This window comes from Polypterus senegalus, chromosome 1, assembly GCF_016835505.1.
Source record: "Polypterus senegalus isolate Bchr_013 chromosome 1, ASM1683550v1, whole genome shotgun sequence".
Taxonomy (NCBI): domain Eukaryota; kingdom Metazoa; phylum Chordata; class Cladistia; order Polypteriformes; family Polypteridae; genus Polypterus; species Polypterus senegalus.
The window spans coordinates 273,256,938-273,280,414 of NC_053154.1; the positions used below are offsets into that span (position 1 = coordinate 273,256,938).

The 23,477-nt window shown below is 39.1% G+C and overlaps 1 protein-coding gene across 4 annotated transcripts in view; it reads left to right on the top strand.

Moving 5' to 3' along the window:
• The window catches only part of zfyve27 (zinc finger, FYVE domain containing 27), a 156,859-nt gene extending 134,522 nt beyond the window's left edge, over positions 1 to 22,337 (top strand). For all 4 annotated transcript variants that reach the window (XM_039774425.1, XM_039774445.1, XM_039774434.1 and 1 more), the window contains 3 exons: positions 16,127 to 16,173; positions 16,688 to 16,769; positions 21,336 to 22,337. In XM_039774425.1, the coding sequence (XP_039630359.1) occupies positions 16,127 to 16,173; positions 16,688 to 16,769; positions 21,336 to 21,406 (200 nt within the window). In that variant the 3' untranslated portion in view covers positions 21,407 to 22,337. The remainder of the gene's footprint in view (positions 1 to 16,126; positions 16,174 to 16,687; positions 16,770 to 21,335) is intronic.
• Positions 22,338 to 23,477: the final 1,140 nt, after the last annotated feature.

Sequence of the window (23,477 nt, forward strand, 5' to 3'; positions counted from 1 at the left end):
AATTACAAAAATGACGCTTGCATCAAACATTACATTCTCTGGTGAATGAGTAACGATTGTTAGCATTACTGCTGTTTGAAGAACTGACATAGTAGCGCAGTGGAAACCTGTATTATTTATAACAGACACTCACACAGGAGTGAGCTGAGCCAAATCAACATCTATTTTCTTCATACAGTGAGTGAATGGGTATTGCTGATATTTTACTTCCTTTATTGCTTTTGAAAACTGACATTATCATTTGAATCATATACATGATTCATTGATTCTCCAGTATTATTTTTGAACTAGTCTGCCCAGATTTTTAGTGGTGTGCATGATAGACTTCCCACAACCAATTTTTCCAACATCCTCCTCCTAGCACATTTTAATGGTCAGCATGGACCACAATACAGTGGACTCACCACTCAGCTTCACAATGACAAACAATATAGGTCTTATCAAAAACACTACTTTTCCTTATAAATGATGAGTCATTCTTGGTTTGCTATACTGTCACGACTAGGCAACCCTATCTAATTGTTTTGGTAAGCTTAATGTGCATCCTCTTGTGGTAGGTGTGATCACAGTGGACATACCCATCTCATCACTTACAAACATTTCTATGCTGATTCTATGTTCTATGCTGAACATTCCAGTTTTTAATACAAAAGGGGCTGCTGACTCTGGGTTTAGCAATTTTTTTGATTACGTTATGTAAGTACACTTAATCGGGGCCGGGGGAAGAAATGTAATATTATTTATAGTTAAAATGTAACATATATCCATCATTTTTGTAAGAAGTAGTATTACTACCAGTATAACATATTCCCCAAGCTAAATGGAATGCCACTTCATGGTTTTGCAGGACACACCCACCCTACATGGCCAGTTTAGAGGTTACAGTCAATCAGACTACAGTAATCTGCTTGAGCTGTGGGAGGAAGATGGAGTACTTGAAGAAAACCCCTGAGGACCTAGAGAGAAGTGTCCTCAGACAATTAACAGCAAAGCCTCTTGAGCCTCAAGGCTGCAGGGCTAACCACTTTACCAAGGTGCCATTCAGCCACATAAACTCTCATCCATCCATCTATTAAACCCTCTTAATACAGTTCATAGTAATAGAGGCCAAAGCCTATTCCAGCAGCATCATGCACAAGGGAGGAGAAGTATCCTTGGATAGGATGCCAGTCCATCAAGTGCATTAACACAAACACAGCATCATTTTTCACTCATACTGGAGCAATTTAGAGTAACCAGAACCCCTGTGTAGTAGGAAAACTACAATCCTGTAGAAAAACCCACATAGACACAGAAAGATTGCAGAGTTCATACCAAGGTCTCCTGAACTGTGCGGAAACAAGACTAACCACTGTGCCACCATGCTGTTCATATAACTCTTATAATGTACATGTTAATCATATGCTGGCAAGGCTTACACATAATAGTAACCAGTATTCATAGCATTCATTAGAATATTCCTGTAAAAATGTAAAATATCTGAGTGAAAGCCTTCAGTGTTAAATTTTTAAGAACTGACAATTAATACACAATCAAAGAATAACACTTTTTTCCTTTTTTCTTGCCTTTGATGGTCTTAAAATATTGGGATTTCAGAGTGTTTATAAATGACATTATTCTCTTGCATTTGCCTGTCACTATTTAATTTAATCTCTGATTTATGTTGTAGAGACCCATCACTCATAACTTTAGCCCTGAAATATGTCAAGTAGATCTCTGGGTAAAATGGCTATTATGTTATAGAAGGCAATTTTAAGCAGGTTTTATATTCAGAAGAGTTTCTTTTGGAAAATATTAGAATTATCTTAAGTTACATTTCCACATGTAACAAGCAAAAAATCTGTATTAAAGAGTATGAATGAAAATAATGTTTAGTTGCAAACATATTATAAACCCCATATTAATTTTTTAGGCGTATTTTACTCCTGGACCTAGGGCATGTCTGGTAGCAACAGAGGCAAGACAGCAAAAACAACTAAATTAGACATTAGCGCAGCAGGGGACATACTCATTCACACTGCCTTAATAGATGGTAACCATTTAACCTGACACAATATTCTTGGACTGTGGTATAAAACTTGCATACGTAAGGCAAGAACATGCAAATCCAATACAGAATAAATACCACCACAGAATAGAACTAGCCTCCATATGCTGACGATTGTTGTCTATAGTATTTGTTGTATTTTTTCACATATATCCTGAACTTGGGCATAATCACTGGAGCATGAGATGCATCACATTTTCCATCTTTGCATTATTTTTCCATCCATACTTGTATGTTTAGTATCACTGCCTCATCTGGGCTGAGGTGACTTCTTTTTTCCTGGTTCTGAAAACTCTTTTCTTAAAAAAAGAAAACCTACACAAACACTTTCAGATTCATTTCTTCAGGAGGAATTGTGCACATTATAACTTATTCCTATTACTGTTTCTGCTTGTAGTCCCAATTAGAAAAAAAAGTGTCCAAAATATTATAGATGCAACATTAGAATGTGAGCTAAACATTCTTAATATCAGCGGCTTGCCAATATTTGGTTATTCTGTATTTTTTACATGACATCAATGTTTACTATCAGTCTTCTGAAATAATCATTTTAGTCCAAAATGTTTGAAATGGTTTTTACACTGTGGTTCACATTACATTTTCCATTTTGGGCATTTAAGTATAAAACTTCTGTATGGTTAACTTTTATTTCCTTCTGAACAGAGGCATAAGTAAAATTTGATCGGCCCTAATTCAAAAAAAATAAATTAAAGCTCTTTCATGTGAAATTAACTCAAATTCAATTTAAACATGACCACCAGAGAAAGATACATCAAGCTTATACAGCTACTTAAAAAGTCAGTATTCATAGTTAGGCATTATAGATTTATGGGAATACTAACACCATTAATATGTACATTCTGATGTAAAGTCAGCAAGCATGTTAATAACAATGTTTTCCTAAACAACAACCATGAAGTCATCATCGGCCCTGGTGCAAATGCCCCATGTGCACGGCTTAAAGTTACTCCACTGCTTCTGATTCATTACATATACTTTTTTTCTTTTTTGCCTAATTATCCTCATTGATTTCTCATTAGGTTAACTTTCTTAGTCATTTCAAGACCCTTGCCATATCTAGTTCAAATTGCAGTGAATTCTGTATACTATGGCCATTGTGCACTGAAAAACTAGACAATCAGATTCTCAGAAAAGAAGAATAGCATTTAAATTTAATAAATACCAGCATCTAAATTAGTAGTATGGATTGAACAAACTCAAAAGGAAATTTGGTTAACTTGGGAAAACAAATAAATTAGGTTAATGGAAAGTAAGTAAAGCAATGTCAGTGAGTGCTGGTCACGCTCAAGTAAAGGACACCTTGATGGGTTAAACAGCACAGAGCATGGCTTTGTGTTTGTTTGCTATATGTGTTTGATTTTCTTTTTCCCTTAAGTTCCCTAAGAAATTGAGAAATTCCCACAATCATTAAAAAATGAACGAGGTTAAAACATGTGTTCCAACTCTATCGCAGGAGCCTAGCATTAAAAAGTTGGTGCTTTTTTTTATTTCATTGATTCATTCCCATTAGCGTCTGAGTGTGGTAAACACTGCTGGATAATGGAATTTTGTTGGGGTGGACTCTGTCACGCTCTGTCTTTGACACCCAATTTAGAGAAACCCTCTGCATGCAGATTTCTGGCATAAAATATAGCTGTGGAAGAGGAGACTGCCTAAAGTAGCACTTCATAGATCAGCCACCCTTGTTGGTGGAGCGAAAAAGCCCTGTGCCCAGCATAAGCTAAAACTGGCAAAAGCTGCCTTTCGAGATGTTTGCAACCATCTTGAAAAGCAAGCTTTGAAGTACCAACTTTGTAAAGATTGAATTATTTATTTCCATTTAATAACATTTTTGGTACTAATAATGCCCAAGCACATAAGACGTGATCGAGTGTGTGTTTCTACTTCACTGACAATTCTAATGAAATTTTTAGGTTTTCCTTTGCGTTTCCACCTACCACAAATCAGCGAAGACTAAACAGCATGTGTTACGCAAAAATTCTGCCAAACATTTCAAATATCTCTCTAGGGTATTAAATTCAAATCCTGAAAATGTGAAATAGCATTGTTAAGCTTTATTATTGTTGCTTATACCAGACAGGGTGGCCGAGTTGCTTTAGACTGTAAACCACAAGATAACAGGACCAATCCTAACCAAATAAACTTCCAGTGGTCCAGCTGCTGAAGCTAACCTCTCGTACATGTGATCTGTAAGTCATATTTAATAAAGCAAGTGTCAGCTAAATAAATGTTAAAGTAAGTGTTAACTATACACCCACTTCCTGAGCAAACATTGCATTCCAAGTCAGTGGGATCAAGAGCTTTTCAGGCAGCATTTGGTACATCTTCACAAAGAGACTCAGCCAATGTGTATTTATACACACACATTTTAAGTTTCCTGTAACCTAAGGGCTAATTTCCTAGAGTGTGAAAAGAAAACAATCTCTCTTCATCCATCCATTTTCATACCCACTTTATCTTGTTCAGGGTAGCATGACCAGGTGCCTGTCCTGGAAGGACTCAAGGCAAGAATCATCTGTAGATTGGGTGTTACTGTACACCCCAATTATTAACATGGTTGTGTACATACAGTAAGCACCCAGAGGAAGACCCAACCAAATGTGGGGAGATGGTGCAAATTCCAGAATACTAACCCTAACAGTCTGGAGATGTGGACCAGCAGCACTAACCACCACAACCATGTGCAGTTTTCACCATGTGGTAACACAAGTAAAGTTTCTGCTTAAAAAATATTTATGGAATTAAAATATTGCTTTATGAGGCTTGTAACATAGTTGGGCCAAATAAACCACTAATTTAAAGATATATTTCAGTTTGAGAAAGGTTTTAGACTTTCCCTTTGTTATTTCCTTGCCTATGTTTTAATATCGTTTTTTTCCATAGTCTGATAGCCAAAAATACACCTATTAGTTAATACACTTATTACCCAGTATATTGGTCTTGGGGTTTTTCCTTATATACAGTAGGTTCTTACAAAAAGTACTATCATAATATATAAAAGATTGTGATTTAAACTAGAAAGAAGCAAAGACTAATTCAAGACCTTACAAACCTATAATAAATCACAGGGAAATAAACACTGAGGGTAGCATAGTGGTGAAGCAGTTAGGGATGCTGCCTCAGAGCTCCAGAATGCTGCCCCAGCCACTGCCTACGTGTAGTCTGCATTTCCTGTCTGTGACTCAGTGGATTTTCCTCTCATATCCCAGAAGTATGCAGGTTAGGCTGATTGGCAGCTCCAAAGTGGATGTGAGTGATTGTGCTCTGAGACTCTGTCTTTGAGTTGGATTAAGTCCTGAAAAAGTAAAATAATTATAATAGACTGTACAATAATAAAATTCAAAACAGAATAAAGTTGGAATTGATGCGTAAAAGTCAAATAGAATATCAATGGAAAGTAGACCTGGTCTACAATGAAAGAAAGAGAGAAGGTAAGATATGAATGTCACAGAATTACACACACAGAGCAGCCACAAAGCCAAAGTAATATTTACTGATAGTTTTGGGAGAACGAGGAAAACCAGCATCAGAAGAACTTGGGAGCCTGACAGGCCACAATCTGGGTTGTTAGATTCTGTGTCTTTGTAAGTTATGTATCGTATCTTAGACTTACAGTTATGTCACATTATGTGAATTTCAGTTGTAGCCATAATTTATATAATCTTAACAAGTCAGAGGAAGTCAATGGTGCACTTCCATGAAGCTAGTCGCATAATGTGATGTGACCTGCAACTTGCACCAATAAGCTCAAGCAGGTTTGACTTTGTCTTTAGTTGTAAGGAGTGGACTTCTGTGCATTAGAGCTGGTAACCAATGAATGCTCACCTGCAAGTACAATGCATATAATGGCGACAAGCAATATGGAGCACAAGGGCTTTGCATCTCTCAAACAGAAGAAAAGCTTATTTGTTTGATTTTTCTTGTTTTACATGCCATGACAAAATGTAAAAATAGAAGAAAAAAAGTGACGCAATTATGCCGGGATTCAGTGTAGCTGTTAACCCTTTATAAAGCACGAGCTGTGTGGGGTGGCATCCTATTTATTAGCTAACAGGTAAAGGGGTGAGCATGACTGTGCTGTAATATCAGCACACAATTGCAAAATGTGACATTGCCAGTGATTTTTAGTTATTTAATTTGATATTGTCCTGCCACAAGATCAGCATTTGTGCTCTGACATACCCAACAACTAGAAGTCACATAATGTGACATCAGGTTTTTATGGACTCCACATTGAAATATACAGTGAAATGATCAGACTTGTAGGTTTTCAGACTTAGGTTGGAAGAAAAAGGAACATAATAAAGGAAAAGGTAATAATAAATATGAAAATTTTGTCACCTATGATGTTTAGTTTTACTTTGGTAATTACTGTAAAACTTTTTATATTATTTAGGTCAATTTCTTTATGTAGTACTCTGTTGAATAGGACATGTTCATTGAGTGTGAGTCACTTTCAAGATAGTGCTTTTGGAAACTTTAAAAAAAAAAAAAAAAATTAAATAAAAGCATGTACTTAAGGACAGAGCACTACATGTTTATACTACAGTTTTAAAACGGCACACTTTGATCTATCCCATTACATCAACTCATTCAAATAAGATGACTGTCTACAGACATTCACTGTTTTATTGTATAGCACTGGAGCAAACATGCCTACAGTATCCATAATACAGAAGCCATTATGTTAATAGACTCTCCCAACAATATAAAACTGACTCAATGGAACAGATTGTTGTCTTCTTCCTCTTCATCTTTTCTCACTTCTATGTGGGATTGATGTGCTTGATCAGCCTTCTCCAAACAGCTCAGTCCTGCACCTCTTCGCCTTTCCTTCATATTTTCTTTTACTTCATTCATCCACCTCCAAGTTGGACTCCTTCACTTTCTGTACCTCTGTATTTTCATTCCCATCACTCTTTTGCACACATATTAATTGTCTCTCCTCATCAAATGTCCATACCACTTCATCCTACTTTCTGTACTTTCTGAGATATTTCTCTCTCAGTTTTATTGCATTTCTTATTCTGTCCTTTTGTAACTCCACACATCCATCTCAACATTGTCATTTCTGTCACATCTAACTTCTTCTCCTGCACTCCCTTTACTCCCCATGTCTCAACTCCATATATCATTGCTTGTCTTACAACCTTACATTTAACCTACACCTAAATTCTTATACACATAATACTCCTGTTACCTTTTGTTCAATTGTTCAATCCCCACTGCACTCTGTGGGTTATATCTGCATATAATTTTCCATCTTGGGTTATCGCTGATCCTAGATATTTAAACTTATTCACTTTTTTCAAAAACTATCCCTGCAGGCTAACTTCTGAATCCTGATCATCATTACATGCTATATATTCTGTCTTCTTCCTATTAATCTTCAACCGTCTGTCTTCCTAAGCTGTTATCCATTCTTCCAGCTTCATCTTCATTTCTTATTTTCTGGTACTACACAACACAATGTCATCAGCAAATAGCATGCACTGGGGGATCAGCACCCATGTCTCAACACATCCTTAACCAAGGCAAAGATCTAAGGACTTGTAATGATTAATGAGTTAACTTCTCACAGTGTGGTAATTTTACCATCCCACAAATAACAGCAATGCTAACTGCCCATGGGCTACTTAAGATGTTCATTCACTTCAGCTGCTTATGACACTTGTATTTACAGTCCGCAATAGGCCACCAGTGAGCGACAGGTGGATAGTTGATTCATGCCACTTACTAAGAGTGATCTCAATCTTAGATGGAATAATTAATTATATAAGGCGTATGGTTCAGCTATGGTTTAAATTGCGACACTGGCAAGCTGAGCTGTTCATTTTTCCTCTTGGCGGCTGAGCTAGGATTGGAAAGGCCATAGGATGACGTCTAGCAAGAAATTAAACACCAGAAGGCATTGCGTTAATAAGTCAAAATATGAACTGTACCAGAGTGGGTTCTAGGGGTTTTGTAGTAATTCACAACACCAAAGAAAAACATGTTATCATTGTACCAGACTAATTCATGGTTTCTTTTAACATAAGGTAGGAGCAAACAGTGGATGGGGTTTCCATTTCAGCAAGGAGCACACACACGAACATTATATTAACTCATTGTGATATATTTAAAAGTCACCAATTAACCTAACAGACGTATGTTTTTTCAGATGAAAATTGTTATTTTTGGAAACAAATCCACACAGAAACAGTGAGACTTCAGAGACTCCATACAGCTGGAGATTAAGCTATCTGGCCAAATGTCAGTGAGAGCAGGATTTTTTTAATCACTGCTTCTGTTAGCTGTTTTGTTCAGTTTTCTCCTACGTTAACTAAATGCCGAATTGCCTGTGTGACTGATAAAATTAATTGAGTAACAGTCTTTTTTATGACAATTTTGCAAACACAAACTATTGTGTTTTTTTGGCTTTGCTAACCCCAAGTGGAAATTGTATTTTCGCATGACCTTTGGAGTTTATAAATCACTTTATAGATAACATATCTTAGGAGTATCACACAATGATACTCCTCACTGCCTGCAGTTGATTGAAACTGTTCCAAAACATTTTCTAATTTAACATAGAATTATGGTTTATTGAAATTAGCTGCAACCACCCACATGTGTCAGCAACAACAGAAACCCCCTGTTCATATACAATTATGCTGCCTCCCTTCTAATCACTCCCAAATAAAAAACTGAGCAGACTTGGCTGAGTAAAGCTGTATAATCTTACCCATACATAAACATCATAATGGCAGCAAAACCATTCTCCCCTTCACCCCATTTGCTTTCTCATTTATCATAAAGACAGCCTTGAAATGTGTGCTCCATAATGTTGAAATCAAAGCACATGCAATTACAACAACCAAAATCCCACCTCTTATCACACACCATGCCGTTCCGTTACATATTAAAAAGATACAAAATATGTCTACATTAACGTAGGTAGTCTTCCTCACAAAAGCGTAGTCTCAACTTCCACAACACAAGGTCCAAGCTTTGTTTTGCACAGTTTGCATGTGATAAAATAATGTTGAAAGCCATAGCCCTAATGAGCTAATTAAGGTCTGAGACCTTGCTAAAAATTAACTTAGACCTCATATATCTTGGGGTCCCCAAACATTTGCTGTGCTTCTTTCCTTTTTACACTGTACAACAGTACAAAAAGAAACAATACAATCTTCTATATATTTAACTAGCAAAATACCCGCGCTTCGCAGCGGAGAAGTAGTGTGTTGAAGAAGTAATGAAAAAGAAAAGGAAACTTTGTAATAATAACATAACATGATTGACATTGTCATGAGTGTTGCTGTCATATATATATATATATATATACATATACACATAAACATATATATACATATACACACATATATACAATATATATACATATACAGCCACATATATATATATATATATATATATATATATATATATGTGCACAAAACCATGCTTTTATCAAGGCTTCCGTCGGGTAGTCTTTTGAAATGAAATTTTCCTCCAATCAGTCGTAGCAACGCGCTTTCTTCCAACTGTTACATTTTTGTAGCTCTGATGTGTGAATCAATGTAATCGGTGTACCAGGAAATCATGCATTGACAGAAGTTCCGCTTTGCTTGGAATGCAAAGTGTGATTAAATGCGTTATTTTTTAACGTGTTATGGAGCACATGCATCGAAGCTTCTCAGCTGTGCTTGTGCTAAGAAAAGGAAACATTTTAAAAATAACGTAACACGATTGTCAATTTAACCTTTTGTAAGTAGTGCCTGGAGGATTCAGAGTGTGGAGAAACTCTAGAGACAGCGTGTGTATTAACTTGTGGATTTTTCTGTGAGTATTTGGTGGCAGCGTCACAAAGTTGCTTCCGCAAGACTGCGTTAGCTGCGGAGCTCAGCTCAGAGCAAAATGAGGTGAATAGGAGGGGAGATGATGACGTGACTCCCCCACCCATCTTAACTGTCAGTCCCCCCACAAAGACAGTCTCTCGGAATTTTCATAAGCAGAGCCCTTCCCCATTAGTATAGTATAATCTATTAGTATAGATTCACTAAGGCAAGACACCCATGGAAAACACGGCGGAAGGGGCGTGGATTCACTAAGCTGCCGACAAGTAAGACACCTATAGCGCATGCAGGGAGGAGCCATGCCCACCAACTCCAAGACCATTGGATACGGCGACAACTCGCAGAGCCACGCCCACGAATTCGGACGCGACTACATGGAAAGAACAGCATCATTCATATTCGTCTGTCGTGGAGGCCTCATGTACTTCAGAGCCACCTTGACTGTTCATAGAGGCATATTTCTCGCGGAGGTGAGTCGCCATATGCAGCGTGTGAAACGGTTTGCGAGGGGTATCCCATGGAATCCTTAAAACAATCCTTTACAACTGAGGTTAAATCACAATGAAGTAAGCAGTCTTTAAAAACCGACTTTTCGGTTACGACGCACGACCTCGTGCACCATAGCAAACTGTTTTACACGCGACATACAGAAATTTGCATCCGCGATAAACATGTGTCTTCTTCACTCATGGACAATTATATGTTGCTCTCTCCAGAGTTCCATCTTTTGATTCACTTTCTGTTGTATCCTCAAACCCTCCCTTTTTAGACAACTATGACTTTCCAGAAGTGTTCAACCATCAATAAATAATTATGCGGCGTTTGTTATGCCGCAGGTTCACTATGGTGTTGTATTTTGCTCTCTCCAGAGTTCCATCCTTTCATTCACTTACTGTTGTATTCTCACACCAACCTGATTTAGACAATCGTGTCTTTCCAGAAGTGTTTAGCGTTCAATAAATAATTATGCATGAGATTGAACGTGTGTCTACACGTGGGTAAGCCGTTGAACCCCATTCGGGCTGCAAACCGTAGAATTCCCACTAAGTGCGACTCATATGCTCCCACTGTTTTCGTCCCTACCCTTTGTACACACCCCCCTCCCACCTCGCTACTACCGTGGTCGGGTGTCTTGGTGGATTATATATAGAAAAGCAGCCAAAACCGCACAGAGCAATCAAATGTCTACGTGAGTCACAGGTGCTTCTGGACTGTGCAAAGACGACAACGACTCAAGTGACGAGTTGGAGGTGGGCACATGAGCAGGCAGTGCATACTGAACGAGAAATCAGCAGACTAGCATGATGGAGGGAGCTGAATGGATGTCCTTCTCTCCTCCCATTCCACACTCCGCGACTGAGTGCTGTGCACCCCCATCCCTCCGTCTGGCAGGAGAAGACGTGAAGGCAGTCTGCCAGTTTTCAGTCACGGATGATTGTGTGTTGGTTCGCTCCGTGCATTGTTACAATGTTGCTTTTCTTGCTGATTTTTTACATTACCGATTTTTCAAATGTTAATTTTCTCCCTGTGCTTAAAAATCATTAAAAAACCGGCCTGATTATGTGGCGTTTTGTACGCCGCGGGGGTGCTAGTCTTGTATAAAATGCTAAAAAGAAATGTGTCATCTTTATCTTTATGCCTTTTATTGATCAATTCATTTTCTACTTACTTATCTATTCACAGTAACAGACATTTTAAACAAGGGTGCCCAGACTTTTTCATACCACACTGTAAGTGATGGTGCATTTTAATAATTAAAAAAAAAAGTACAGATGTGAATTATTCAGGTCATTTGTGATGACACATTAATTATTAATAAATTAATTAACATAAATTAATTTACCTACCATATTCATCCATCCATCCATTCTCTTCCGCTTATCAGGGGTCGGTTCGCGGGGGCAGCAGCTTGAGCAGAGAGGCCCAGACTTCCCTCTCCCCGGCCACTTCTTCCAGCTCTTCTGGGATAATCCCAAGGCATTCCCAGGCCAGCCAGGAGACATAGTCCCTTCAACATGTCCTGGGTCTTCCCCGGGGCCTCCTCTCGGTTGGACGTACCCGAAACACCTCACCAGGGAGGCGTCCAGGAGGCATCCTGATCAGATGCCCGAGCCACCTCATCTGACTCCTCTCGATGTGGAGGAGTAGCGGCTCTATTCTGAGCCCCTCCCGGATGACTGAGCTTCTCACCCTATCTTTAAGGGAAAGCCCAGACACCCTGCGGAGGAAACTCATTTCAGCCGCTTGTATTCGCGATCTCGTTCTTTTGGTCACTACCCATAGCTCATGACCATAGGTGAGGGTCGGAACGTAGATCGACTGGTAAATTGAGAGCTTTGCCTTATGGCTCAGCTCTTTTTTCACCACGACAGACCGTTGCAGAGCCTGCATCACTGCGGATGCCGCACTGATCCGCCTGTCGACCTCACGGTCCATTCTTCCCTCACTTGTGAACAAGACCCCGAGATACTTGACTCTTCCACTTGGTGCAGGATCTCTCCCCCAACTCTGAGAGGGCACTCCACCCTTTTCCGGTTGAGGACCATGGTCTCAGATTTGGAGGTGCTGATTCTCATCCCAGCCGCTTCACACTCAGCTGCGAACTGATCCAGAGAGAGCTGAAGATCACGGCCTGATGAAGCAAACAGGACAACATCATCTGCAAAAAGCAGTGACCCAATCCTGAGTCCACAAAACCGGACCCCTTCAACACCCTGGCTGCACCTAGAAATTCTGTCCATAAAAGTTATGAACAGAATCGGTGACAAAGGACAGCCCTGGCGGAGTCAAACTCTCACTGGAAACGGGCTCGACTTACTGCCGGCAATGCGGACCAAGCTCTGACACCGGTTGTACAGGGACCAAACAGCTCTTATCAGGGGGTCTGGTACCCGATACTCCTGGAGCACCCTCCACAGGATTCCCCGAGGGACACGGTCGAACGCCTTTTGCAAGTCCACAAAACACATGTAGACTGGTTGGGCAAACTCCTATGCACCCCCAGGACTCTGCTAAGGGTGTAGAGCTGGTCCACTGTTCCGCGACCAGAACGAAAACCACACTGTTCCTCCTGAATCCGAGGTTCGACTATCCGACGGACCCTCCTCTCCAGAATAGACTAGACTAGACTTTTCCAGGGAGGCTGAGGAGTGTGATCCCTCTGTAGTTGTCTTGGACCTACCATATTATTCCTGCTAATTCACATGAATGTTTTTAAGTGCCAGCTTTTGTATAAATGAATACTTGAATATCGTTTCTAAACATAAGTTGCTTGGGGAAAACATCACTGCTGTTTAACTGAGTGATATACATGAGGTGATTTATATCTTTCCCTAAAGAAATCTCCATTTTTTTCATCTATCCATTATCAGACATGCTTAATCTTGACCAGAGTCACAGGAGCTGGAATGTACCCTGGCAGCCAGGGCTTAAGCATAGGTGAGGTGCCAGTACATTGCAGGGCACATTCTCTCACACAGCCCCCTACACATTTAGATTTTCTAATTCATTTAACATCAATCTGTTACGGATGACACTTCAGTTGTAACCCGCTGGTTTGGCTACTTTGAGCAGCTGTTAAAGGTGATCCTCCGGCTAGGAAGTTGGGTATCTCTGGTTCCACGATTATTCAGGCTGTTCCTTCAATTAGCTGTGACCCACACAATCTCACTAAGATTGCACAGGTGGTGAACCAGTTGAGGATAGGGAAGGCTGCAGGGATCTGTGGTATCCGGGGTGAACTTTTCCAGGCTGGTGGTAAGGCTGTCCTCCTGGCATTGCATGTAATCTTTTCTTCCATTTGGGAGATGGGTCATCCGCAGTAGGATCCGTGATCACCTAATCACCTACCAGTGACAGAACAGAGAGCAGTCTGGCCTTACGCCTAAGACGTCTGCCATCAACCACATCCTGGCACTTAGGGTTCATGTATAATGCAAACAGCCTTTGTCGATTTTCTTAAACCATTTGACTCAGTTGATCGAGCTGCCCTGTGGGACATACAAGACTTTGTGGGATCCCCTCAGTGTTGCTGGATATCATGGCCAGTCTGTACACAGGTACTATGAGTGCTGTGTAGAGTGGAGGCAGAAATTCTGCTTTTTTCACAGGTAATTCTTGTTCTTGCTCCTACTCTGTTCAATGCTTGCATGAACTAGGTGTTGGGCAGGGTCGTGGGGTTCAGCGGCTGTGGGGCATCCGTTGGAGAAGAAAGATTCACTGATCTTGGCTTTGCTGACGATGCTGTGATCTTCGCAGAGTTGATGGATGCTCTGATCGTAGCTGTCGAGAGACTGAGCAAGGAGTCTGAGTGTCTGGGCTTGCAAGTGTCCTGCTGTCGGCAGTGACATTCATGTCTCTGGTGACTCTTCCTATGAAGTCAGTAGACGGATTGAGAGAGCATGGGATGTAATGAGTTGGCTGGAAAGGGGTGTGTGGCGCTGCCGATAACTTTGCAAAAGGACGAAGGTCCAAGTCTTTAGAGTCCTGGTGCTTCCTGTCTTGCTATATGGTTGTGAGACACGGGTGCTATCCAGTGATGTGAGACAAAGACTGGACTGCTGTGGTACTGTCTCTCTTCGGAGAATCCTTGGGTAACTCTGGTTTGACTTTGTGTTGAATGAGTGGTTGCTCATGGAGTCCCAAATGAGGCACATTGCCTGCATTGTGAGGGAGTGTCAGTTACTGTACTTCGGCCGTGTGGCACGATTCCCAGAGGGTGATCCAGCTTCCAGGATCCTCATTGTTGTGGCAGATAAAGAGTCATTTCCAGAGGGTGGGACTGGACCACATGTCTTTCTGGGGTTTTGCCAACCAAGATCCCAAGCTGTTTCGTCATGTGGTGGGTGCGGCAAAGTGCCATACCAGTGCATGCTTCTCAACCTGACCTGAGCACAGGAGAAACATGCAAACTCCATTGACAGTGGCTAAAATCTGTAGATGATGTTACAAACTACTGTAACATTAGGCAAGCACCATTATCATGCTTGCCTAATGAAATAGTATTCTTATCAGATTTGTATGTATATATATATGTATACTGCGGTGGGTTGGCACCCTGCCCAGGATTGGTTCCTGCCTTGTGCCCTGTGTTGGCTGGGTTTGGCTCCAGCAGACCCCCGTGACCCTATTCGGATTCAGCGGGTTAGAAAATGGATGGATGGATATATATGTATATATATCAAAACAGAAAAATAACCAAGGGAACGACTGTATATGAGGTTCAGATACATTCTTAAAAAAAAAAAAAAAAACAAATTTAATAATGGTAAAGCTTAATGAGCTGGGCTGCTGGCAGAAGCAAGGAGTATCTAAATGCAATATAACAATTTTCATGAAAACAACAGCTGTCTTCAAAAAACAAGCTCTCTATTAATAATGAATTAATTTGTAATTTATAAATTACACATACAAGCATTGAACTCTTATTGATGTAGGAAAATTATGCACCATGTTAGATGAAGTGCCCTGAAAAAGGGCAACTTGAATGCCAAGTCATGTGTGACAAGAGAGGCATACATTGTAAAGCAGTAGAGGAGGTCTGATCTATGGACTTTTTGCACTTTCCTGATGGCACAGCAATATTCACTCAGCCCCCAGTTCTTGTACTCATGAGTCAATCCTTTGTGGTCTGTGAACCTGCCTTAGGCAACTGAGTCATCTCCACATTCCTGCCTGTGAAGTGGTTTCAACGTGGGCATTCTTTTAGTGTGAAGCCCCTTAGGATGAGAACTGAATCTTTCCTGGAATTCTTGCTCCATCACTTCAAAGTCTTATGAACACGAATCCAACTCATTAAAGATGTACATTCTACCACATTCATAGAAGACAGTTAAGTAGGTTTCTATGTACGTTTGTCAATCCACTGACACTATTTTGACATGGATTTTACATATTAAAATTGAAGATGATACAAAGTACCATCTTGAATGTCTCATTTTAAAGAAGCAGTGGAAATTGTGCTTGTCTAACTTTTCATCCAGTGTTACTGGAAAATAGCATTCGTTTATTACAACAGCTAAACTGCTATATTGAGTGAGAATGTGGTAGGACTGCACCTAATGAGACAATACAGTGACTGAGAATATTGACAGTGTTGATTGACAAAGGACACGCAACATCTAGTGTGGCCTTCAGAATGGAGAATTACCTTTAGATGAGGCCTCAGAGATTCAATTTTTTTAGAGACCCCCATGTCATTGTTTCCTTATGTTTCTCCCTACAGGCAATTGTTCCAGCTGTAATGCTGTCTTCTCAGTGCTGAAGAAGAGAGTAAGTATCGTCTTTTATTTCACTTGTGGATAGGAATGACTTTGTGGTTTGTTAGTTTTTCATGGCATAGGCAGGTGCTGCCTCTGATTGTTACGTGATTCTATGAATGACAATGAATGCAACGGTTGGGCCCAGTGCGTCATTTGAGAAGCTTGGTAGACTGTGAGTTGTTCATATTATGACAGGAATACAAGTATAGGTACAAAACAATAATCTTTCATTCTTTGGGGGCCTATTCAAGTATCAGTAATGTACTGAGAGGAAGTGCTCAGCCAAAGGAATCATGAATAGCACATGATAAGGATCCAAACCCCCCTGCCCCAAAAATTCAGTTTGCAAGGCAGTAGACCCTGAAGCGAATTCTCTTTATTGTAAAAAATGCTTCTTACACTCAGTTGCTTGTAATATTGTTTTAATTATATGTAGCTTCAAAACAGAAAATATAATGCTAAAGGCTTATCTCATCACCTGCATTGTTTTTATATTTGAGGTGCCATTATGCTTTTTTTCACAGCGGAACTGCAGCAACTGTGGGAACAGCTTTTGTGCACGATGCTGCTCATGCAAAGTCCCAAGGTCATCTATGGGTGCTACTGGTGAGTATTGATTCAGACATGTTTTCAGCTTCTGCATTTATGGAAGTTGCATCAGTGCCCATCTGAAATGTTTGTTCCCTTTAAATTTTAATGGGGCTTTCAGTTGGGTTAAAATGTGTCTGGATTTTATTTCTCAAAGTGTACATTGGCAGTCCTGACTTGTATGATGCTAGGAAATTTTACGTTCCACCAAAAACTAATTGGGTATGAAAATGACTTTTCCCCTAATATTTTATATGTGTAATTGTTTTTCATGCATGCTAGCCCATGATGCTGAAAACCATTAAAAGATTTTCAGGGCTGCTGCTGACGAGCTATTTAAGTTTGAAAGTTACCGTATCAAGAACCAAAATGACAGCTACCTAAAAAAAAAAAAAAAAAAGTTAGGAAGATTAATCATGGCAAGAAAAAGATGAGCATTTCTAAGCATCTCAACCAAACAAAAAAAGCAGAAAGGCACATATGTGATTGATTTTCTCTGCATGGTGCCATGGCTTTCCAGTCTACAAACGTCTACTTTTAAGGGCTTGGGCCACACCTCTTATGTGCAAACAGTGACCTCATTCCCTTGGTGATCTTTTGCCAAAACTAAGCACCCTTTTAGGCTCCCAGTATTTTTCACTAAAAAGTTGCTTTTAATAAAAATGTTTTCATCAAACACGAATAAATATTTTAACAGTTCTTTCAGTGCTGATTGCCCTAGAGAGTGTCAGAATTCACTCCCTAAGACATGAAGTGCAGAGTTGCCAATCAAGATTATATTCTCCTTTATTGAACCACAATTTTACATTAGCTGATGTTCTTTTTTCTCACCATATAATAGTTAATAATGTTTATAACTTTAAAGTATTAAATGAGAGCTTTTGCAAAAATTTGTGGTCAGTTTTTAGATAGAAAACAGACTCTAGGCTGTGGAATATAGTGCAGTAGCCAAATATTTTTGGTTGTTTATTGTTCTTGGTATCATTCCGTTAATCAGCTGAGGCTTTCTGGTCTCTTTAATAATTCATATGTAAATCTTGAAAATAGTTGGTTATAGTTATTATTTTTGTATTGTTTTCCATGAAACAGTCAATCCAAATTTTAGTATATTTCCTGAACTGTCTGGAAGCTAGAGCCTGTTCTTGCAGCAGTGTCCACAAGGTAGCAGTCAGCCTTAAGTGGAAAATTAGTCTATTGCAGAGCACATGCTGATTCATACTCACCATCATTAATCATATATAATCTATAAGCCAAATTGTAGTTGCCAGATAACATAATATGTACATCTTTGGGACATGGGAGAAGAAATCCTAGCACAAGGTGATCACCCATTCAGGCTTGTGGTGGAAAATGAAAATACAACATAGCTACGACTATTTGTGTAAATGACAACTTTATATTGGCTTTTTGTGATTGTGAGAATGATTGTGCCCTGTGGTGATCTAGCTTTCCATCTTGAATTTGCTGCAGCCTTGTGCCCAGCCCTCTCAGTATAGCCTCTGGCTACCCAAACTCTGTAATGGAAAAATTCGGTATGGGAAGCGAATGAGCAAATTTTGTAAACAGTTTCCATTTAGCACTAATATGTTTTTGATTGCAGGTGTTTTGCAGTGAACAGTGTGTTACTTTCAACATGCTTTGGTCAGGTTCCTTTTATAGAGGCTTTTATAGTTATAGCTAAAAAAGCTTTAAGGCTTTGTTACTTATTTTTGCAAGTTTAAGGGGTTGGGTAATGTGACAAAGGCTGATTGTTGGGAATAAAGTAAAATGGGATGAGAATATGGGCACTAACACATTTTTGTGCATTATGAGAAATTGCAGTATTTTGGATAGCTTTTTAACTTCATATTTTAGAGAAGTGGAATGGTGCTAAATTTAAGAAAAATGCAGTAATGCATTTTATGCTCTAATCTGCTTTTTTCCTTATTGTAAAAACATGTTACTGGGTAAGAAGAGACATGTTGAATTAAAACTTGAAACACTCTTGTTCTTCTTTGTATTTAAACAACTTCAAGGTTAGATAGTCAATGCAGACACATACAAGTAGAAAGTTGGACAGAAAACTACAAAGTGGTAAGTTCAAATTCTACTCTCTGACTCACTGGATACATTTCAACAAACTGCTTCACCTGTACTTGCATTAGTTTTTAAAATATAGTTAATCCTCACTATCCACAGATTCCACATTACAACAGTTTTGCTTATCCACAGGTACAAAAATGTAAACCATTTTGAGACACACACAGTCTTTTCTGGCCTATTCGCAGTCTTGTGCAGCAGAAAAAAAATACAGAGAGCCCTGTCATGCAGCAGCAAAACTTCACATTGAGCAATAACAGGTCTGTGATGTTTTTAGATGTCCAGGGCTGCATATGTGGTGCACTGAATGGATCAATGTTTGTCTAACCGGTGCCAAGAGGCATTGATAAATCATTGAACCCCTACTAGGGCTTTTAGTTATTCCCCATGAAAGAGACATTCCCAGTAAATGTGGGTCATAAACTCACAATGATTAAGTTCTTGCCCTTTCTACACACCACCCACTGCTACTGCCGATTAGATGGTTTAATGAGGTTCTCAGATTGGCCCTGCTGCAGGTTGATCCCAGCCTCTGGTGAAACGCCTTGAAGATGATCAAACTTAACTATAGAGGAAATAAAAGTCGTAACAAGGTTTCCACAGATGAAACTGCAGAGGGGCAAGAGCAGAGGGCCACCTGTCCCTGAGCAGGCATCCAATCAGAGTGTAACCCCTTTTTTCCCATTGCAGCAGTGTTTCATAATCTGCAGTTTCCGTATTGGTGGTGTTTTTCAGTTGTGTAACTCCCTTGGGTAATAGAAATTGACTGTATGTATCATTAGTTATTATGTATATCTTGTGGACAGTGAGGGGGAGGTGCTCATGAGCTGTGAATGATCCCAAATAAGAGAGCAGGAGGCCAATTGTGTAATTATGAGGATATCTTATTATAATTGTAGGGTAATACAATAGAAGAGTACAAAATATGGCCATAAAAAGAAAATAACAAGACCTAATCCATCCCCCACATGACCATCCTAGACACATGAGTAGACTTGTCTCCTTTTTCTAGAACACTGCTCCTTTGACACCGTGGGTGCTCTTCTTCCACCAGCTGAGCCTTTGCCAGTATCTCATCTGAGAAGTGCCAGCTTTGCATTTGAGTGCACAGATGGAACACACCAGCCAATCCTTTGCCAATGTCTCACCTCCCCACTTTGCCAGTATCTTACCTTGCCACTGTAAGCTTTGTCTCTGACTGACCAGGCCTTGTAAGCCATGGCCACCATCTACTTCAAATCATTACCTGAGAACACATATGCCATGCTGCCATACACTAAGACTGCCTCTAGTAAACTCCGGTGCTCTTGCATTATGTTTTGGCTGACCGACAGTGCAAATCTGTGAACTGTTTGGATCACAGTGTGAGTCCATGGCAAAACACATAGCGTAGTTGGCAGGATCTGCACTGTGGAGGGGTGAAGTGTGCAGTGGTGCTTTGCAGAAAAGGTGGAGGCTGAGTGGAGGCCTCAGTTGATGTCACCAGGAAGTACTTCATTTCAGTGCTTTGAAGCAGTCACTGCACAGCCTAAACTATGGGTTTTCCTTTAGCTCATGCTGTAAGGAGCTGCTTCTGATGGCCAGATGGCACTTTCCAAAAGCTTTCTAAGGCATTTACTTCAGTGCATCAAAAATATTAACTTTTGCAATTTATTTTCATTTTAAAATGTTCAAAAATGGTTGGTTCAGGTCACTGCGTTCCTCAGTATAGGAATTCCACCCAAAAATGTTGAATGTAATAACAAGTACTATGGCAAAGGTAAGCAAATTTAATGACAGGTTTATAAAATATTTTTATAAGGAAAGCGTTCAAAATAATTCTCCAGGGTTTCTTTAATTGATTAACTGGTGATTGTTTAATAGTTTTTCACAAACATACATTTGTAATTAAATAATTTTGATATTTATGCATTTTGTGTTAACTTTATCTAACCTTTCACAGCCAGTACAACAAACCATTTTTATTCATTTGGTGAAAGGTAAACCAGTTGACCTGCAAAGAGTCACTTGGTAAACCAGGACTGGTGTTTTATTAAGAGGCCTGCTGGTTTGCTGTTCGTGTTTCCTGGCATTATAACGAGAGATTGTATTTTAGGTACAACAAATTAATACACTGATAAAAAACTAACTACTGTAACTAACTGACCAACTAATGTTTTTTCTGTTTTTTTTTGCTAGGGCCCAAGAAATATTAAAATATTATAACAAATAACAATACATCATAATTACTAAAAAGAAAGAAAACTTGACTAAAGATGAATTGGATGCAGTTAAATAATCATTATAAATCTGTAAAAGTTTTGATAATGTTTTGAAACATTGTTTCTATTAACTTGCAATACCATAATTCATTATAAATGATTGATATAGTTTATCTGTTTAGTTAGATGTAACTGATTACAAGAACAAATGTTGATTTGAGTGATTTATTGTAATTTATTTTTGTAATTTCAGCATTAAACATTGATCAGTATCCTTTTCTTTTGTTCTTTTTTTCTATCACAGCTCCAGAGGCCCAGAGGGAGACCGTGTTTGTCTGCAATCCCTGTAATCAGACCCTGAGCAAAAAAGAATAGGACCTTCTCTGTGTGTATGTTGCTCTCTCTCCTCATAACTCCCTCTCTACCTCCTTTCTCTTCCACACTGTTTCTTCTGGGAATCCAGAATTAGAAAAAGCTTTTCAGCTAAAGTTGCTTAATGCTGCATTTCATCTTTTGACTCAGGACAGAGGCTGGCTTCTCCTCTAACCATAAAGGTCATCCATACGGTCAGCTCTTTCTTTTTCTTTTTTGGAAAAGGCTGCAGTAAAGCTGCTGGACTGTGAGGGCCTTGATGTCATTTCCTTTGTGAAGCCACACTTGTCTGTGGCTATATAAGCCACATGCATATATATCCCTGGTGGTGACAGCTGTGGGATGGTTATTCTAAACACGCCAGAAGATTTCTTTTTATTTATTACAAAGGTTTTCAAAAATATTAACAAGATGTCTTCACCATAATGATTTATTGCTTTTCTGTAAATGAAGCAGTCATAAAGTAGTAGTTGCTGTTAAAATGTCACTGATCCATAAAGAAAGTAGTTCCAAGTGTACATGTAAATATAACAACTGCTCAATCACTCTCTCATTTGAATGTTGTGCTGCTTGTGTGCTTTTCTGTTGGGGAGCCACTGTCTTTATCTTGCTGTATTTTACATTTTTCTTCCTTTTCAGTTGTATCTTGACATTCTAAAATAACTTTGAAGTTGTCAACACTGAGAGTGCTAGGTGTGAGAGACATCATCACAGATCCTGTCAAATTCTGTTAACTGTGTAAGGAAAGTTGGAAAATGTAAAGTTAAGCAGTACAGAGTTTCAGAGTGAAGGATGAGCATTTAGGTTTGGCAGACATTATTACATTTTTACCTATGCCTATTTATTTTGCTTTTAAGGGTTGTTTCCTTTGTGTATTTTATTGTTATTGTCTGTCAACAGATGCTGTAGTCTCAATAAAAACACACAGATGGTTTTGGTGTGTATTTTCTTTTTTGTTGTGAATGCCTGAACAAGTCTCTTCACAGAGCTCTTATTGTAGTGGCTGCTTTTTAAAAAGTCAGCCAATTTTTCTTGTAAATATCACCCTTTACTGATTGCACTGTGCCTTTTGTAACAATTTGCTATATATACCAATACAAAGTGAAATTACACATGTATTTATATAACATAGATTGAAAGAATTACATGACCATCCACACTAGAGAAAGAATATAAGCATGTGCCACATTTTTTCATTTATCATTACAACAAATGTTTATTGAAAAAAGAATGCTCAGGAAGGCAGGTTGCAGTTTGAATGACAATTTTATAAAAAGTAAGATTAATATATACAGACATACAAGCAAAACTAGACAGGGTTCTCCACAAAAACTGATTGAGATTTTGCCAAAGTTAGTGCATCAAAACCCTGGACTAGTTTACTGTCCGGCTTCAGTGAAGGGTGAGTGCCTCTCAGGACTGTGAAGGTAAAGCAGTGTAGTCCTAGAGTTCAGGGCTTTCTGCGCACTATAAGTAGCAGGACCTTGTAAATCCTGAAACAAATGGGAAACTAATGTATTAAGTTCAATTCAATGTATACTTAATAGCGGTTTTCATTGAGTTCAGGCATGGATAATCTACAAAGATTTGCAATTAAAATTTATGCAAGTTGGCTAAATTAGTACAAGATTATTGTAAATAAAAATGAAAGAAAAACATTTAAATTAAATAAAAATGAAACAAAAGGTGATTGAGAATTGAAAGCTAAATTGACATTAAAGCTACATACTGAAAAACTACCGTGTTTCCCTGAAAATAATACCTACTCCGAAAGTAAGCCCTAGCATGATATTCAGGCTGCTCTGTAATATAAGCCCTACCCCAAAAATAAGCCCTAGTCAAGATCGTCAGCTGAAAAGTAAGGCGCCTAAGTCCAGGTTTATACTTCACGCAATGTGACACATGTGCCCAAAACATCCATTAAATTCTGAGGACACCTTGCCACAATATCTTTGAACAGGATATTTGATGATTAAATCAATCCGGGGATGCACCCATTTCAGCAGCATTGGAGCAAAACAGAAACAAAATCCCTGGACGAGGCATCTGCTCATCACAAGGTGAACACAAGCAT